Here is a 20,177-nt window from a genome sequence, read left to right as displayed (position 1 = left end):
GGGGAGGAGGTACTGAGGTTGGCCCAGGAAGACAGGGTACATCCCTTGGTGCAGAATTACAGGCAGGCTTCAGAGGATCTGGATACACCCAGTCATAGGCCGTCTTATCACAGCAGCTGTCATCCTCAATCTGCCCTCCTTTACGAATACACGATGCTCCACCACACACACCTGGAGGGAGAATTGATAAGTGAGCTCTGATAAGCTTATACTTCTAACACACTTCTAGCACTCCATCCAGTACTCACCGCATTGTCCCTGGGTGTTATTGACGAAATGCTCCATGGCCAGGTTCACAACCAGGGTATAGGATGGAGTGAGGGAGACATAAGAACGAATCTCTGGGAGATGAATTGACACCATGTACCCCGTGGTCTCAAATCTGAAACCATTCTCCTCATATGGTGGTTGGACTGTCACATTGTTCAGTGTAGCCTAAAGTATAATAACATTATCATCAAAATTAGCTGTCTTTCCAGTGAGTATTCTCAGTTACAAACTGCTGTATAATTACTGAATATGGATGCATGATGAAATCCTACCTGTACTACAAACAATTGTGTGTTGATGTTGAGCGCAGCTACATTGTTTTGATATTTCAGAATGAGTCCTTTGGCACAGGAGCCTTGCAGGCCCGGCACGCAATAAAAGTTGTCCACAGCAATGGTCAGATTATGACGTGGTGACTGCTCCTCCACCAAGACGTAGGAGCACTGATCCAAGAAATCAAAGGGTATTCCTTGGAAAGAAACATAGTGGGGATCCCCAAACAGCTCACAGTGACCTGGGAATGGATAAAAACACAATTTGGATTTCAGCTAAAAATAAGAATCTGTCAAAATGCCAACCTGAGCCAGCTGCACAACTCTAATAATGACATTCTGGGTTAGTCAGTCAGTGGTATGGTCACTTACAGTCACATTTCCATGTTTCACAGCATCCATCCGAGACCTTTACGGCCCGTTCTCTGGGACAGGGCAGAGCTGTAGACTTTGGGCAAACCACTGGGGTCAACTCTATCTTTCCACCAACACAGTGCTTATCAAAGCAGTCCTCTGACCATGTCTCCCCACAAATCCAGCTTTTTTTACTCTTCAGGTCTACACATCTACAGACTGGTGCTGTGGCAGAAAACAGGGAACACAAAAATACAGAAACATTGATTAGGTTATTCTCGTGAATGACTACTATGATCATAAATGAAAATGTCTAGTTGGTAGTTAGTTAGGTGGTTGTAGACATAGTAAATATTGTGGGAGCTTCTGTGCTGGTAGCAGTCATACCTGACGTTACAGTAGTTGTTGCATTGGTTGCAAACGTGCTTGTTGGCCGAAGTGTTCCAAATGTTGTGGGAAATACTGCCAGAGATATAATATCGTTTAGGTTACTCACATAAACGACTGCTATGATGATGAATGAAGAGTGCAAAACAGATACATAACATTTACCTTGGGAGTTGTTCTGAGGTGGTGTTGTTGTGATTGGGGGTCCTGTATTAATTTCGGGTGTGGATTCTGTATTAATAGATGAAAATGTTGTGGTGCCTACTGAAGTGCTATGGTTTCCCATTGTTGTAGCACCTGTTTCTGTTATTTCTGTTTGTCCAGACGTTGTCACAGTATTAGTTATCAGTGGCGACGTAGATTTAGATGTTGTTGATTCAGAGTGGGAGGTAGTAGGTTGGGTGGTTGTAGTAAATACAGTGGGAACTTCTGTGCTTATTGCTGTCAGACCTGAGGTTACAGCAGATGTAGAATTGGTTGCAAAGGTGCTGGTGGACTGAAGTGTAGTGACTGTTGGCTGCGTATGTTTTGTCGATGGTGGAGGTGTTGAGACATATGTTGATATAACTGTGTTTGTCGGCTCTGATTCTGTGGCCCGTGTTGTTGAAGCATTAAGGAATGAAGTACTTGTAGGTAGGTAAGAGGTTGAAAGTACTGTACTAGCAGATTCAGTGGGAGTCTCTGTTATAGACTCTGTTACTGTTGTAGGGTGTGTCGAGTGAGTTGTGGATGTTGAAGAAGTTGACAGTGATGTGGAGAGTGTGCTGATAGTAGCTGTAGTTGTGTTAGCTTCTGTAGGGGCTATTGAGGTAATGGTGGTAGGTAAAGTAGTTGTTGGTTTAGTGGTGTAAAATTCAAATGACCGATTGTTACCGGTCACTGGATCACTGGTAAAAGTCGCCATTGTTGTAGCAGTGGTGGTGGACCCTGTGGTTCCAGTTGTAGTTTTAGTAGTTGCTGCAGATGTAGTAGTGGGCGTTATTAACCATGTTTCGCTGGTACTTGAAGTAGTCGTAGTGTTTGGTTCAGAGGTGGTGGGGGACCATGTTACAGTAGTAGTTGAAGTAGCTGTAGTTGTTGGCACAGGAGTTGTTAATATAGCAGAAGTGGAGGGCATTGTTGACCATGTTTTTCTAGTAGATGAAGTTAGTAGAGAGGTAGCAGTGGGTGTCGACCATGTTTCAGGGGTAGTTGAGACTGTGGTAGTGGTAATCACTGGTGTAGTAGTAGTAGTAGTTGTTTCACTTGTAGTTGAAGCAGTTGTTTTGAGAGATGTTATTAGTGTGGTGGTAGTTGTGGGCGGAAGTGCTGTTGAATTAAAATTGATAATAAGTGCAATTATTAAAAGAAGGATCCATAAAAGCACATATTATTTAAAAATAATAATAAATTTCAATAATATTTCCTTGTATTCTCTATCATTACATTACATATGTTTGCCTTCACTAACGTTTTTTACCCATTATCACTCCCAACTCCTCACATGTAGACACAATTGATCCCATACACATCACATTTTAACATGCTGGGTATTACTTTGTATTTCAGCATAGAAGATAATTTGATAGATTTAAATAGTAGTCGCACAATGTCTGAAATAGAGACAAATTTTCTCTGCTGGTTTGTAATGTAATGTCACTCATGGTTACCAAGGAAATGGTGACAAATCTAGTTGAAGATGAAAATCCAAATTCTCTTTTCAAAATGTGGATAACATGTTTTTCTACAACTAGCCAAGTTATGTTGCTCCCTGTGCTTTTACTATCTCATAGCCCTGATTGGTCAGGAGTCCTGAACAAGCACCAATATGTTGTGAGTTAGAATTGAAAATGAATTGTTTTATCGGCCACGTATAGTACACACATGAATGTATTTTTTATACTTACGGCATTTAATTGTTCCATTTTCACAGGAGCTGAATAAAATAGGAGAGTAAGAAATAACCAGCCGTCAGTGTAACTAACAACACAACTTCATGACAATTGCATGGAAAATGTAGATATTTGCATGCCATATATATTGTGAATGTGTCAACTTACCATTCAAAAGAGTTTATTTTCACCACTTGTCCAGGTCGTACAGTCGTGTCATTAAAATAACAAGAGCAGTTCCTCAATGTGGTACAATCACCAGTATTCTCATCATAGTATGGCTTTTCCTTTGGACATCTGGGGTAGCAGCCTTTTCCAAAAAGTAAATATACTCAGTTGTTTGTGCAAGCTGAACTTTAACATGTTAGACTATAACTGAGAAACATTGGTTACCTTCCAGCTTCTGAGTGAAGTCTTTGCCACAGGTCAGAATCCTACCACAGGCTTCATAATGCCAGCTACACTGGCCCTTTTCATTGTAGTAGTCACAGTAGACGGCTAAGATGTAAATGTTCACAGTTTATGTTTTGTTGTATTCAGTGTTTTGTAACCTTCAAAAAACATTGATCGCATCATGCAGATTGTTGTACATATCCTTTGATAGTGCCATATCTATTGTCGCTCATGAGTATATTGACAATAACTAAAATACAATAAAATAAAACTGAATTTAACATTAAGCAATGCAGGGTGTGTGTTGGCAAGAACTGAAGCACAGAAAAGAATTTATATAAGCTGGACTGATGATTGGCTGACGACATGCACACCTTATGTGGGGAAAAAGCTTAAAACTTACGGCACATATCAGGTGTCCTCCAATCTATGCAGACGTCCTGGTCACTGCAGGCCTCTGCATAAGCTGCCACAGCTGTGCAGAAACCCAGGAATTTCCCTTCAAACTCACAAGAGCAGGATTCCTGCACACAGGCATGGTAGTAGGGCTCTGGATCCACCTGAGGATCAGTAAACATCAGAGTTGGGAAGTACCTGACTGCAAGTTGTACTTCAATCACAACAAAAATGCAGATGTAATGTTTAACTTTTACCGGCATTAAAATCAGCACAAAAACTTTCATCATGTGGCTTTCCATGGTTGTTGTAATGTGTGGGTGGCTCAGAACCTTTATCCACAAAGTATATTATAAATTCTCGTGAAAAGTTTATGTGCATAATAACATGCCTTTTTAAGGGGCATGTTTTGGAACAAATTTCAATGCAACACCATCAAAGGCTGGATGTTGATGCCTTAAAGGTCTCGACAAGCTCCTTTTTGTTCACAGTTTGTTGATGTTGAGCATTGTTTTTTTAATTTGTGCTCCCTTTCATCTACTAGTTTTCATTGCCCTAAGCAGTGCTTCTGGATATCCATGTGCACCAAAGTGGTTTTCCTTGCTGCACCTAGAAATGCCTTTTAAGTCTAGGAACTCAAAAATTATTATAATGTTTGCATTACAATTGTTATCAAAAAGCTGTGGAGGAGGGTTTTTTCTCCTTTTTTGCCCAGTTTAAAGATATTTGTTAGGAAAGTAAAAGCAAGAAATGTTATTTAGTTTAATCAAATTAGCTGCAATGCTTATTAAATTTAAAAGAGAAACTGTAATCTAATACATTTTGACAGCAACACTGGTATCAAATTTTCACCGTATACAAAATAAAAGTCCCAATCCTCTCTTTGCGACTCTGCTTAAAAAGTAGTTATTTTTAAGCAAGCACAAGCAACTTGTGTGCAATGTGAAGAACATACTTTCAAGTGACAGTCTTTGAAGGTGCCTCCTTTAAGGATCATACAGCGCCTCTGGGCCCAGGCCGAGCAGTAGGAATTGCGTTCACATGGAAATATCTCAGTGGTCACATCAGTACAAGGGGGAGTTGCTGCCTTCCAGCTGTTGCCAAAGGCCATTGGACTAGAAACCACTAAGAACAGAGTTTTGTTTTTAGTTTGAGTGTCACAGGTAAAGTGTTGGTGTCACTGCAAAGACACCACCCCTAGCAAAAAAGGAGAAAAAACTGACTGGTTTACCTGCTGAGCCACTGATCTGCAAGTCATTCAGCTCATTGGAGTCAAAATTCCCACAGAGGCCACACACTCTGTTCTGCAGGTGAGACGGTTTGAAAAAGAAAATGAGTATAAAAAGTACACAGTGGATATGTTATTAATTCAGTTCTGCATTTTTGAATTCTACTTCTCTCCTTTTCAAGCTTTATAGTGAGGATAACAGTATTCTACTACACAAGAATGGTCACGTTTAAAATCCTTCTTAGCATTTTTATTACTCACCCTCCAGTCTGGATGAAGTTCTACGGTGATCCGGGTGTGTTTGTCCCATATTAGAGTTAGACCTTTGCTGGGTACTGAGATTATGATATAGAGTCCCACTGTGTGTATTGTGTAAAGTGGATCTTGCTGCAAAGTCCAGCCTTTTTGGATTTGCTTGGTCACTCTCATGTCATTCAGGATAAGGGTGACTTTGCTCTGGAAGAGCAAGATAGAAGAACAAGATAAGGGATTATTTTACTGGTATATGGGCAGCTACCTCATAATGCACACCATTAATTCTGCAGCAAGTTATGTTCCATGATTCATGAACGACTTGAGTAAATAACCATCCTTTGACTGAGGTTGATCATTTCCAAGTAAGACAAAAAATACACTAATAAAAACTAGTATAACATGACCACCAAATAAAGGTCAAGGAATATTTAGGGATAGAGCCACTTACCTGTAAGTCCAGTATGATGGAGCGTGAACAGGTGAGTGCCTCATCACAGCAGGGCACACTCTCCACTCGGAGAGAAAAGGTGCCGTTTTGACTTCTGCAGTAATCCTGAAATCGAAAAGCATGGTTAAAACTTCCTTATTATATATCAAAAATCATGCATTTTGTTGTAGTTATGAACAAATGGTTACCACCATGACTGAAAGTCAACAGCTACAGTTTTTGTAATAGATAGAGAGAGAGAGAGAGAGAGAGAGAGAGACCTGGACTTTGTGAAAGTGTATGACTTATATCTCCTACATCATGAATCTGCAACTTTAAAAATAGAATTTACATATCTACATTATATATAAATTTTATATCATGCATGTGAACACATTCATGTTTTGTGATTTTTCTGGCTCTCACCTCTACAAGTGTATACTGGCAGTGACCACCAAAGCGATACCATTTAGCGTCAAAGGTCTGATAATGTCCATTTCCATAGACTTGACATGTCCCGGGACACGGCTCATCTGTGCAGTCCCACTGACCCTGACCACAGACACTGCAAGATAAAGTCATAACACTGAGTTTACAGAAAAACAAAACTTTGCGACTGAACCGGTAAAGTAGCGTTACCATTTTTTACAGTTGGTTTTAACAGTCTCTCCTGCCCTGAAGACTTTACCACTGTAGACACAGGTGCAGTTGTCCCTTGATACACAGTTTCCATGGTGATCTTCATATTGATCATGAGGACAATAACAGCCACTCTCACAAGTCACACTGGCAACCTGAAAATCACACCAACCTGAAAATTACACCTTTGTGAGGAGCAAACGTGTTTATTCTAATAACTAGTCACCCTTTAAAAAAAAAAAAAAACTAAAGATGAAGCCACATTTACATACAAATGGTAATAATTATAAATATACATACCAGTGGTTTGCTGAGACTGTCGCAAGTTTTCTGAGCTGTGTTAACTGGGTATTCTGAGCAGTGCACGCACACCTTTCCATTCCTGCAGCCTGATGCGAACAAATTCATGTATTAAATATATTTCTGAAAGTTTGATATAATAATATGTTTACTGCCGTGACTCTTGCTCATATAGCAATGTATGTCTAGTACAAAAATATAATATATTTACCACAGTCCTTGGAGCACTGCAGTTCTCCATTCTTACAGTTGCTTTTGAAAACACAACATAAGATTAATAAAACTGGAACCATTGTATTTATCATACACCATCAGTTTCATGCTAATACAAAATGTATTTGATCAATTTGAAATTCCTTAAAAAAATCTTTAATGATCAACTCACCACTGTCGTCCATCGATAACAACAGGCCCTGGTGGCGTTATACCGCCGTGATGATGGCATACACATTCAGTCTTTGGTGTACAGATTTGTCCTTGGTTCAGGTGGGTTCCTTCTGGGCAGCCACAGCCCTCCACGGGAGCGTCTTCCTGCCCACAGCGAGGATCAGGAGCAGACAGGGAGCGGCATGTATGGTTGCAAGCTCGCACATTGTAGGAGAACTCTTGGTTCTTTTCACATGTCAGTGCTGTGACAAAAATATTTTGATTCACATTTAATAATCTGCTTATACAATGCATCCTGCAAAAACAAGGCAGAAACTGCCTACATAAGACTATAAGTCGTGTGCAGTAAAAGGAAAACATATTTGCATTTTTAAATGCTTACAGCAGTTGGTAGCCTTCCTCCAGTCACCAAGTTCAACTCCAAGACTGGCACATGCTTTGGCATAGTTGCCCAGAGCAACACACAAGCACTGGACCAAATTGGTACCACAGTTACAAGTTCTTAGGATGCAAGCCTGTAAAAATATAGTCGAAGAGTGGAGTAGAAATATATGCACCGGGGTAATGAGTCAAACAAAAATGTATGCATCTGTATGATCAACATGTTCGCCTTAAACTGGTTTAATTTTATATGCATAATGCAGGTTTAAGTTTTCAACTTGTTATAAAGTTATAAATCAATATGTCAGCACGAGTTAGCTTCAGCAGTTTCTTCAGATTTGGTTGAGTAGTAAAACAATCTTACCGTATGGAACTGATCAGTTGGGATGTAGCCATGGCACTTTGCAAATATCCCAGCTGGGTTGTTCAAGACCGAACACTTTTCATCAGCAAATATTTCTGCAGAAATACATCAAATGCTAAAATAAGTAATGATTTTGCAAAACAATTTAGTATAAAACAGTTTTCTGTGTGTTAAAGACAAAATATAAAAGCATCTTCTCATCTGTGAATTTATAGGACAGTCTACTTTATATGACTGATTGATACCGTTGTCGGTATTAATGCAGGTTGGCGGTATGTTCGGTGTACAACGGCCCACGCTCCAGGACAGCGCAAAAGGTTCAGGTGAGTTCTCGATGATCCCGCTGCTGCTGGTGAAGTCATCTGTGGTGTCCTTGTTGTTGTTGCCACAGAGACCTGAAAGACAGACTTATTATTTTGTCTCAGATTTTTAGAACATTTCCTGCTCGGCAGCCTCCAGTTTGCATAAATACATTTTTATGGTAGAAAATTTGAACATTTATAATGTTTGCTGTGAAAACTGCACATATTTAACAACTTGTAATTTAAGTGCCATTTCTAGAATTCTGTTATATTTGGGTTTTTGTGGTACGGCTTGAGAATTTAAGTGAAAATAGCATTTTCTTTACTTTTGTGACTGAGAATTAAAAAGTATTCTGTATGTCAAAATTTCTGCTGTGAAATCTTTACACAAATTGGAAGAACTGAGCAGAAGGCTTGGTTGTTTCAAGACAGAATAAAATGCTTGTTAAGCTACAAAGATCACATAAAGTTTAAAGTTTGAACTAGAACATTTTTCTGTTTTACCAATAATTTGACAGTTCATAAAATAAATCATGATAAAAGTAATTCCAGGTTTAGTGTGTATTTGTAGACTAATGTACTAACCTGAAATCGTGCCTGTGTGTTTTCCTGGTGGTGTAATGTAAAGTTGGATTTCAGGAGACACCTGGACTTGGATCTTCATACCAAAGGATGTATGGACTTCAACATACATAGAGGACTGCCAGAAAACCAGGGCATGATCTAAAAAGTGAGAGAAATTAGTAAGAGATTTGGTGTTTATGTATCGAAACCATTCAGTATATATTATGAGGCTAGCAGACTAACTAGCATTCTTTTACCTACCAGACTGATGAAGTTCAGTAATTTCTTGGTCTTCAAATTTAACCATGCTGCGTGTGAATGTGTACATTTCCTGCAAATTCCAAATGATGTGCATAATCAGGCTCATTTTTCCTCACTATTAATTGATTTGATAGTTTGTATAGTGTGTGGGATATATACCTGGAAAATCTGGAGAACGACTGTTTGTATAGATGCATGCTTCCCAGAAAATCCAACATTTATTGTCCAGTTTAAGCCCTGCATGTGGTCATGAAAACAACATAGCATCACAATCATGCACAGTCGTCCTAATGTCACATATTTGTGCTGTAGGCTGTGTGTTTACCTGTGAGGCCACATATGTGCATTTACCAGGAACAACATATTTTTTGCCATCGAATGTTGTTACAAATTGCCCTTCAATGTCACATCTGCCTAGGCAAGAATTCTCTGAGCAATTCCATCCTCCACCATCACATATACTAAGGACAAAAGTTTAAAATGTGTTTTAAAAACTTCTAAACACTTTTATGATTCTAAAGTTAAGGGTTTTTATGTATTAAAATTCCAGTATCATTTTATTTTATTTTTTGGCCACTTACCATGCCTGACACTTAGTGTTACGTCTGTCTCCAGTTAAGTAAGTCCTACCAGAGAAGACACAGGGGCAGCTAGGCACACTCACGCAGCGGAAGTCTTCTGCGTGATCATCAAGCACCTTACCTACAATATAATTCAGTAAATTTTTGATGATGAGTTCTGATTAGTTTCATGTGACTTACCAAGGCAAAAAACAAAATACAGTTCATAGTATTCACCCTTTGGACAGACACAAGTGCTGGTGATAGCCTGGCTGGAAAAGCTGGGGTTAGGGTTGGAGCAGCTGGGAATAAATGCATTACCCTCTTCTTTATAAACCAGGTCTCCAGGACACGTCGGCTCAGCTGCATTCATAAAAACAGAAAGGTAAATCCATCATGAAACTAAATGAAATGTCAGTTAGAATTCATCCTTTATCCGTAAAAGCTTAAAAATCCATAAACAAACAACTTTGCGACTACTATTATGAAGCTTTTAACCCTCTTTAAGACTTTAAGAATGATGATAAATGATCACCTACCACATTTGGTTATAGCTCTCCATTTCTGCCACACATAGCTTTTGTTTCCACAGTGCAGGGCAATCTCTTTGAAGAAAGCACAGCGAACGTATTTGCTGTTTTCAAAGCTGTAAATGTTCTCTTCACAGAGTTGGATATAAAATGGTGTTTTAACTTGCAGACACTCCATAGTGTAAGAAAAGAACTCTCTGCATACCTGCAAATATCATTGGAGGAACATTAACATTTTAGACTAACATCTTTTGTACGGCAACATTTATACAATATGATTATATAACTGATCGATTCCTGAAAACATGAAAACAAAAACAAACGAATAAAGAAAAGTGGATTTAAACTATGAAAATGATTGAAAAAAAACTATTGTAACATCAGCTTACTTGGTTAGTGACAAAGACAGGATCTCGCGTTTGACACGTTTCCTGGGTAAGCTTGCTCTCTGTTATCAGCTGCTGCTTGTTGCCTGTTTTCACAAATAAAATGTGCATTCAACTTTGAACAAAATATGCAAAAACAAATGTTTTATATTCCTAGAGATTGTATTTATCTTTTTTCATGAAAGTATGATACATAGAATTTTTAGAGCAACATACTGTGCTGGAAGAAACGGATGACAGCAGTTAGGTAGGGTCTTGTGCATGTCAGTAAATTAATACCAAATTACTTTCTGTACCAATTACAACATTGCTGCAGACTGAAACAGCCAGAGTGCTGGCCAGACTAGAGCCCAGAACACTGAACAAACAAGTGCATATGGCAACAAAGGCCCAAAGTTGAGCAACTGAAAACTACTTAAAGCAAGAATGAGAAAGTATTTCACTTTTAGAAGTTTTCTTCTTTTTCTTCTTTTGAAATGGCCTTCCCAAAGACTCAACCTCAATCCGACTGAATATGTCTGGACTATGCTTAAAAGTCCATACCAGGAAACCAGAGACGAGGTTGTATAATGTATGTAAAACTGTCCTAATTTTCCTCTTATTTACATCTAGCATAACCGATACTATATATTAATTATAATTACTATTGAATTAAGGCCTATATTAACCGCTATTTCAATTATTTCTGCTACCACCAACATTACCATACCAGCTTTATTTATAAAGCACTTTAACATAAAACCAGGGTTCACAAAGATCTGTACATATACAACAACAACAACAAAAACCTTTATTTATAGAGCACATTAAAAGCCTTAGGCATACCAAAGTGCTTTACAAAAAACAATAAAATAATACAGTTAAGAGCATTAATATCAAATATAATAAGAACAGCAGACAATGTTCACAGTAGAAAGCCACTAATAAAATGGACTGCAGCACATAGATTATAGCAGACCCAGTGCCGCATGATAGAGAACACCAAGAATGAAGGAATAGTAAAAAGTTAATGTAATAGGTCGCAGTTAACAGTCAGCATTTAACGGGTAGAGAAGGCAAGTTCAAAAAGATAAGTTTTAAGGCGTGCTTTAAAAGAAAAAATAGAATCAGACTCCCGAATGCCAATCGGGAGGCTGTTCCATAACTCAGGTGCAGCAAAGGCAAACGATCGATTGCCTCTAGATTTCAACCGAGATCTGGGCTGAACTAACAATAACTGCGAGGATGACCTTAAAGCCCTGGCAGGGACATAAGGGTTTAAAAGTTCCTTAAGATAGGTTGGTGCAGTATTATTGATAATTTTAAACGTAAGCAGCAAAATTTTAAATTGAATACGGTATTTGATAGGCAGCCAATGCAGCTCAGCAAGAACCGGAGTAATATGGTCAAACTTCTTGGTTTTAGTTAGAATACGTGCCGCAGCATTCTGAACTGTCTGTAATCTATGTAGAAGGGTAACATGGAGACCAGAATAGAGTGAGTTACAGTAATCTAGTCTTGACGTTACAAAAGCATGAATGAGCTTTTCTAAGTCATTATACGGGATATAGTGTCTGGCCCTGGAGATGAGACGAAGCTGATAAAAACTAGATCTGACAACAGCAGACACCTGTTTATCAAGTTTAAAGGAGCTGTCAAACAAGACACCCAGATTCCTGACAGTATCAGAGATATACAAATAGCATAAACAAACACACAAACAAACAAACAAACAAACAAACAAATAAATAAATAAATAAATAAATAAATAAATAAATAAATGAAATCAAACATGTTAAAATAAATTGAGTCAACCTCTTAAAAGAGTGCCAAAGGCTTCAGCAAATAAATATGTTTTAAGAAGCGTAGCTTTATTAAGATGGGCTTTGTTTTGACTAATTGCCTCAAAGGACAAAAGCTAGATAGATCTTACACAGCTCTGACCTGGCTTTCAAGTTTAAGATCTGCCTTCATTTTAACTCCCGGATTAGTGATGATTGGTTTAACATACTGTGCCAGGGAACCAAGATCCGTTTAGTGGTCTCAGAAGTGCCACAAAAAAACCATCACTACTGTTTTATGCTCAATAAAATGCAAAAAGTTCAAAGCCATCCAGGCCCTTATTTCATCAAGACATTTAAGCAAAGGGTCTACGGAGAAACCATTTATCTTTTTAGGAGGGAAATAAATCTGCGAGTCATCGGCATAACAGTGGAAAGAAATCCCATGTTTCCTGAAAATAGAGCCAAGGGGTAGGAGATATAGGGAGAAAAGAAGGAGGCCTAAAACTGACCCCTGTGGTATCCCACATTGAAGAGAAGCAGCAGAGGACACAAACTCCCCAAGTTTCAAAGAGAAAGTTCGCTTTGCCAAATAGGATCTGAACCACTGCAGTACAGCACTCATAACACTGCTCCAAACGGGAAATTAACATTTATGATCCACTGTATCAAAACCAGCCGTTAAATCTAAAAGCACGATAATAAACCACAGTCACCTGAGTCAGTTGCTAAAGACAAATCATTAAAAACTCTTAAAAGGGAAGATTCAGTAGTATGTAAAGCTTTAAAACCAGCCTTTTCTTCACTTGTGTACAATATTGTGCTGTTGCTTATGTTATTAGACTTATACTACAGCTATTAGTTGTTAGTTTATTTGTGCTGTAGGTGACATACTTGTTACGTTGTGTTTTCCACACAGTCCAGTCATGTCAGTGCTCAGCTCTTGCTGCAGCTCCACCTGAACAGCAAATCACATAGAAGCTTCAGGAATTCTTCTTAGGGATTTATAGATTCTGTACATTTGACTTTGTTTAGGCTTTCATACATTATGTATCCTCTTACCCACAAACTGTCTATTCCTCCAGGTACACTATGCCAGGTGACAGAAAGTGGAAGCAATGAGCTCCTCAGTCTAGTGTAGATGCCGTACTGAAAAATATGCTGGTAGGTGTGATCGTATGGAAGGGAGACACTGTAAGAAAATACACAAGGGACACCTGCTCAGAAATGATCGGAGGTCTCACTTCTTCAGTTTTGGAAAATAAGTGAAAAACAGGAAATAATAATACAAAACAGCCTTTGCAGAGAGTGAGAGTATCTAGCGAATAGAATATCGTGTGTTTTTTCATTAAACTCAACCACAAAGACAAACACTTAATAATGCACAGTGTCCCAGGGCCAGCGCTAATAATGAACTAGCACTGATGGTAGAAGTGCTGAAATACCTGCGAGCATGATCGGCTTGGTTAGGTGGTTGAGTATGAGTGACATTTGAGTTAATGAACTAAAGTGTCTTTGGACAAAACACTTTGCTGGTGCCTCACATGCTTACGCTAACTGGTGTTCTGGAGCCAAAAAATGAGTAATTTAAGATCAGATGTTAAGAAACAAGGATCAGATTGTGTCTCGTGCAAATGGTATTAGGTTTCAAAGTCAAGCAGTTTTCTTCAAATGAAGCACTAACTTAGTGGATCCATATTTGAGGACAAACCTTTTCTTCTCCACCAGGATGCTTCCATTCTGCAGAACAGTCCGGACTTTGTTCATTGTGATCTCGACTTGAACCAGCAGCCCGCTGTCTCCTCGCCGTATGGTTATGTCGTATTCCACACGATTGTGGGTGAAGCGGGTGAGAGTGAACGGGCAATTGGACCTCACGTAGTAACCCAGGCCTTTGAAGGGCTGGACGACTCCACTGCCATACGTCCTGCAAGTAACTGATCATGGCAAAGTTAAGTTGCTTACAAATTTATCGTTCAGAGATGGACAAGGGACCAAGTAAAGTAATGAAGACTGTGTAATTACTGTAAAAAGGATTGACTCTCTAAAATTAAGTTATCAAGCGACGACACTGACTTATACTCACATTTCTGAGTTTCTTTTGTTGTCACTGATCCACCGGTCCCAAAAACTGAGAGGTAAGGAAAAAAGACAATGTAATAACACTTTAACAACAACATTCAATTACAAGGAAAACTCCTTGTAAATATGAAAATACAGTGCATCATACTGTAGACAGGACAGTATACATCAACATTTTTTCTCTAATGTTTTTCTAAGATAAGAAGGAAAACCATAGTAATGCATGAAATCAATATATAACAAATATTTACACTGCTTTGATTTGTTACTTATTCTGCTTAAAATAATTAATTAATATTCAAAATATATAAATAAATGCATGGTACCTGAGACCAGTAAAAAACAGACAGACAGCATCCGTTGCTGAGGGGTCATTTTCTTCTTTCTGTGCAAGTGCAACCAGGAGGATGTGCCCAACCACCCCACTCCGTCCCTTATATATGCAACGACCATACATACACACACACTGCATGAATCACCACCACCACAGGGATGTGTGAACTAACATGCACACACCTGCTTCTTTACCAGGAAACTAAAAATTTCAAAGAAAATATGGTCATTATGTGATAACAAGGAAATTAATACACAATGCTGAAAAAACAGCTCATTTAAAGCATGCCATTATTCTATAATATAAGGTTACATCAAGAATTCAACAATTCCCTGTACTGATATATATTCCTGTGGGAAATTGCTAGTGTTGCGTATCAAAGAATTTGGCAAAGGAACCCAAAAAGCAATTGGTTCACAAACAAGCTAAAAAGCAGAAACTTAAGACTTTAGATCTTGTGTTTCCTTGTTGAGCAGGTGCCACAAATTAGAAGTGCACAAATCCGTGGGTTTTTTTTTTACATTTCCTAAACTGGAAACCGGTAATTTTGTCATGATTCATTCCTTCAGCAAAAAATAAGGTACTTTCTTAAATAATAGCAATATGTCAACTCCATCCTTAATAGGTGAGATATTAAGTATTGCATTATGTACAAAGAGGGATGCCTACTTTTGGCAAACTTCACCAGTGTTGAAGGTCAATACACGACAAACAGAATAGAATGAAAAGTGAGCGCTGGTAACTGATGAGAGTGCATGAACCAGGATGTAGTTAATTATTTTTCATTGCTAGATCGGAGGGAAAGCACCACAGAATCACAGAGATGTCCATCAGATCACGCATCAGATGACCTCAATAGGTCACGTAATAGGGTGAGGCAAGGTCCCACAGTGGTTTTAACCTGATACCTCTAGTGGTAATGACCCACACGTTTTTTCACTGCTTGGGTCATGTGGACTTAAAGAAGTCTAGTCACTTTCTTATCCCAGCAGGTAGAATGTGAAAGGCAGTGCACACTCTTAAAAGGTTGCCAGTGTTTTGCAGGGATGCAAAACTATTCAGTGGTAAATATATTTTTCTTTTAGTTACTTCCTGTTGTACTTAGTGAGTCAGTTAGAACTGCAGAAGTTGTTTGTTTTGGGGTTTTTTTTTGAATGTGCACTCTTCTCCATTAAGTGCTTTAGCCAAGTTAACATATGCACAGCATACTCATCACAGGTGGAACCAGGAACACTGACTAGCTTTGTTCCTTTGAAAACCAAACACAGCCACTACGTATTAGACCTGTGCTTTCATGTAATGACAAGTCACAATGCCTCATCTGCACATGATCCTGGAACTTGGTAATCTGGATTTAAATGTATTCTTGATTGCTTATAATTGCTGTTAATAACACCTCTGCTGTTTGCAGGTACCCAGGCCACTTGGCTTAAAAGGTTGTTCAAAATACTACGGTCTCTTTCCTGTTTTACTCTTTTTGAAAATTCTTCACACAAAGACTGGGGATAGAGTTCTCTTCATTCTTTCCTTTTGTTCCTGTAATTCTATAACTTTACTTGAGCTAGCCTATCCATTCTAGTGCAAATACCATATACAGTGGTGTGAAAAAGTGTTTGCCCCCTTCCTGATTTCTATATTCTTTGCATGTTTGTCACACTTAAATGTTTCAGATCATCAAACAGAATTAAATAGTAGACAAAAATAATACAAGTAAGCACAAAATGTAGTTTGTAAATGAAGGTGTTTATTACTAAAAGGAGAAAGACTGACACAGCTGGTCTCAGTCAAGAAATCTCTTAAACACGACCTGCCTGACAAAGTGGAATAGATGAAAAGATCCTCAAAAGCCAGACATCAAGCAATGAAAATTCAGTAGCACTGAATCTTAACGTGGCTGAGTGAATGTACGGAAACCAGCTTGGACTTTCCCACCAACTGAGTTCAGCGAAAGTGGGAAACAGCATCTCCAGTTCCATCTCCCTGTTCATCAGCTTCCCTCAGGGCTGTGTCCTGAGCCCACTGCTGTTCACGTTGCTGACACGTGCATCACATCATCAGATGACATAACAGTGGGACAATAACGACCTGTCCTACAGAGAGGAGGTGAATTAATTGGTGGACTGGTGCAGTGTTATGAAATTGTTCCTGAATGCCGAGAAGACCAAGTCCTCACCATCAGACCTGAACTCTTCAAAACACAGTGCTACCTGTGTGAAAAAACGGTAATTTTTTCACATAGGGCCATATAGGTTTGATTTTTTTTTCACTTTCATGATAAACACATTTATTTAGAAAATGCATTTTGTGTTTATTTGTGTTATCTTTGTCAAACACCTTTTTACTCTTTGCTGTTTGTATTTTTGATCTCACCAGTTAAACTTTTTAATTAAGACTTGGTCAAAGAAGGAAATTTCTCAATTATACTAAAGAAATAAATAAATACCCAGAGAAAAGATACTTTAAATCAGGACATGTGTCTCCATTTTCTGCTGCCACCTGAGGCTTGGCAATGTGACAGCCTATCGCGATTTGTCATCTGCATTTCTTGCTGCTGGAAGCAAACAGTGCACTGGTTAGATCAAATGGAAACACAGTGAAGAAACAGGAGAAGCAGAGTTGTAAACAATGAAAGGAAGGTGCACAACTCAGGGTACTCGTTTGTGCACATCTTAATCTAATATTTTCTCCTTAATAACCATTACCAAAACAAATCTTTCTGGTATTTAAATAATAAGATTGATGGTGTTGAGTACGGTTTGTTTTCATGGTTTCTTTGTCTCCATTCTTAAGTCATTATGACACGTTACAATGTGTAGGGTTTTGTCCATATAATATTAAATTGCTTAGCTAATTATAGGCCAATCTCCAAACTTCCTTTCATGTCAAAAATTATAGAAAGAGTAGTTGTCAAACAGATTGTCTGCAGAGAAATGCCTTATTTGAAGAGTTTCAGTCAGGTTTCAGAGCTCATCAAAGTACAGATTTAGTGAAGGTTACAAAAGATCTTCATGTGGCCTCTGACAGTGGACTCATCTCTGTGCTTGTCCTGTTAGACCTCAGTGCACCTTTCAATGCTGTTGACCATAAAATTCTATTAGAATGGTTAGAGGATTACAGGTACTGCGCTGCAGTGGTTTGTATCATATCTATCTAATACAGAGGTTCCCAAAGTGTGGGGCCCACTGAGCCATTGCAGGGGGGGAACAGTGCTTGGACACTGCTAGCATAATTGACAGGTTTTTGACGGGGCTCCCACGCAAACGCAAAGCAAGAGATGAAGCATCGCCAAATATGTTTCTAAACCAACTTCATTTCAAAGCCAAAGACTAGAAAATATGGTGAAGCATGTCTTCCCTTTGGCTTCACCTCATCAGAAGACATAGCATACATTTTCACTGCTATGCTGATGACACCCAACTCTATCTATCCATGAAGCCAGATAACACACACCAATTAGTTCAACTGCAGGAATGTCTTAAAGACATAAAGACCCGGATGGCCGCTAACTTTCTGCTTCTAAATTCAGATAAAACTGAGGTTAGTGTACTCGGCCCTGAAAATCTTAGAAATATGGTATCTAAGCAGATTCTTACTCTGGATGGCATTACCTTGGCCTCCAGTAATAGTTTGAGGAACCTTGGAGTCATTTTTGACCAGGATATGTCCTTCAATGCACATATTAAACAAATATGTAAGACTGCTTTCTTCTATTTGCACAACATCTCAAAATTAGAAATATCCTGTCTCAGAGTGACGCTGAAAAACTAGTTCATGCTTTTAGTACTTCCTGTTGAATCCAGAATTCAAAATCCTGCTCTTCACATACAAGGTCTTAAATAATCAGGCCCCATCTTATCTTAATGACCTTGTAGTACCATATCACCCTATTAGAGCACTTCGCTCTCACACTGCAGGCCTACTTGTTGTTCCTAGAGTATTTAAAAGTAGAATGGGAGGCAGAGCCTTCAGTTTTCAGGCCCCTCTTCTGTGGAACCAGCTTCTAGTTTGGATTCAGGAGACAGACACTATCTCTACTTTTAAGATGTGGCTTAAAACTTTCCGTTTTGCTAAAGCATATAGTTAGGGCTGGATCAGGTGACCCTGAATCCTCCCTTAGTTATGCTGCAATAGGTGTAGGCTGCCGGGGGATTCCCATGATGCATTGAGTATTTCTTCTTCAGTCACCTTTCTCACTCATTGCATAGACCTCTCTGCACTGAATCATATCTGTTATTAACCTCTGTCTCTCTTCCACAGCATGTCTTTTATCCTGTCCTCCTTCTCTCTCCCCAACCAGTCGCAGCAGATGGCCCCGCCCCTCCCTGAGCCTGGTTCTGCCGGAGGTTTCTTCCTGTTAAAAGGGAGTTTTTCCTTCCCGATGTCGCCAAAGTGCTTGCTCATAGGGGGTCATACGATTGTTGGGTTTTTCTCTGTATGTATTATTTTGGGGTCTACTGTTCTTGTGATTTGGTGCTGAATTCAAAATTGGTATTACTTATGGTGCTTCTTTTGAGTTTCCGATTAGTCATGCTAATTATTTTAACTTTCAGAGAAAATGTGCTCATTAAATATTCTTTCACTAGAAGGTAATTGCTTAATTTGATATGATGTAGCCTAACTATTCTATAAAGTGGCATCATCTATGGCAGGGGTCAGCAACCTAATTCAGCTCTGAGATTAATTGAGCCTCAAGGCTCAATTAGCTGGGGACAAAAAGGTAAATTCCCTAAAAGACACATTTCTTGGTTTGTTCTATGTAACTATTGTATATGCATGGAAACCCTGTCTCATTATTGATCTTCTTCTGTAATCGGTTCAATCACAAGTCATTTTCAGGCCATGTTAATTCTTCAGGGACACCGTTGTCCACGTATTGATCCTCTGAACTCATGAATGCTTTAACTGCTATGCCATTCTGTGCACTGCAGCTATGTTTCATCAGTGGTGAAGGACAATTATAGGGTTTGAGTGTATGGAGAAGATAAACTGGTTGGTATGGGTCACTGATAAACCTTTTTTTTTAGCTTCAAGCAGACAGATTATGACACATGTATTGCCAAAATAGATTAATTTAGATCAATCAAATTGTTTTTAAACAACAATCAACATTTAAAGTGAATCAGAAATTGTGCAAATGTAAATATTTTAATAGTTACAGAGTTGATTCATTAAAAATCAGCTGATCCTACTTAATTTCAAGAGCACTGAAATATACTCTGCTTGCTTTGTGGCGGTGTTAAAGCTAATCAGCAGTACAGATACTATAATCCATAAAAGTGGATAGCAGCTGACATGTACAACATCATTGTACGACTGTCTGCGCTTGGAGTTCTTCCACCTGTAATACAAAGCTACTGCCAGTAGGGGGAAGCCGTTTTTCAGTTTTGCCAGAGGCTGCCTGTCGTAAGAGTAAAACGTGTTGAAAATGTTTAAAGCAACAACATTCCGGTTTTTATATCTTTTAGTTAACAAAG

At 38.8% G+C, this 20,177-nt stretch overlaps 1 protein-coding gene across 1 annotated transcript; it reads right to left on the bottom strand.

Annotated features, from left to right (window-relative positions):
- Window positions 1–3,021: 3,021 nt before the first annotated feature.
- On the bottom strand, window positions 3,022–14,744 carry LOC309692314 (mucin-19; the record flags this gene model as incomplete). Its single annotated transcript, XM_082510666.1, has 27 exons — window positions 3,022–3,074; window positions 3,548–3,652; window positions 3,951–4,107; window positions 4,899–5,068; window positions 5,175–5,247; window positions 5,433–5,627; window positions 5,875–5,979; window positions 6,280–6,418; window positions 6,493–6,647; window positions 6,793–6,881; window positions 7,004–7,044; window positions 7,178–7,421; window positions 7,562–7,694; window positions 7,925–8,019; window positions 8,170–8,319; window positions 8,812–8,949; window positions 9,052–9,121; window positions 9,377–9,512; window positions 9,633–9,753; window positions 9,849–9,974; window positions 10,151–10,346; window positions 10,531–10,613; window positions 13,182–13,245; window positions 13,350–13,479; window positions 13,999–14,224; window positions 14,374–14,418; window positions 14,696–14,744. The coding sequence occupies 27 exons, from the start codon at window positions 14,742–14,744 to the stop codon at window positions 3,022–3,024; spliced, it is 3,288 nt and encodes a 1,095-aa protein (XP_082366792.1).
- Window positions 14,745–20,177: the final 5,433 nt, after the last annotated feature.

This window comes from Aulonocara stuartgranti (genome assembly GCF_965226115.1).
Source record: "Aulonocara stuartgranti genome assembly, chromosome: 17".
NCBI lineage: Eukaryota > Metazoa > Chordata > Actinopteri > Cichliformes > Cichlidae > Aulonocara > Aulonocara stuartgranti.
The sequence above is the reverse complement of the archived record's forward strand: the minus strand, read 5'-3'. Positions and strand labels throughout refer to the sequence as shown.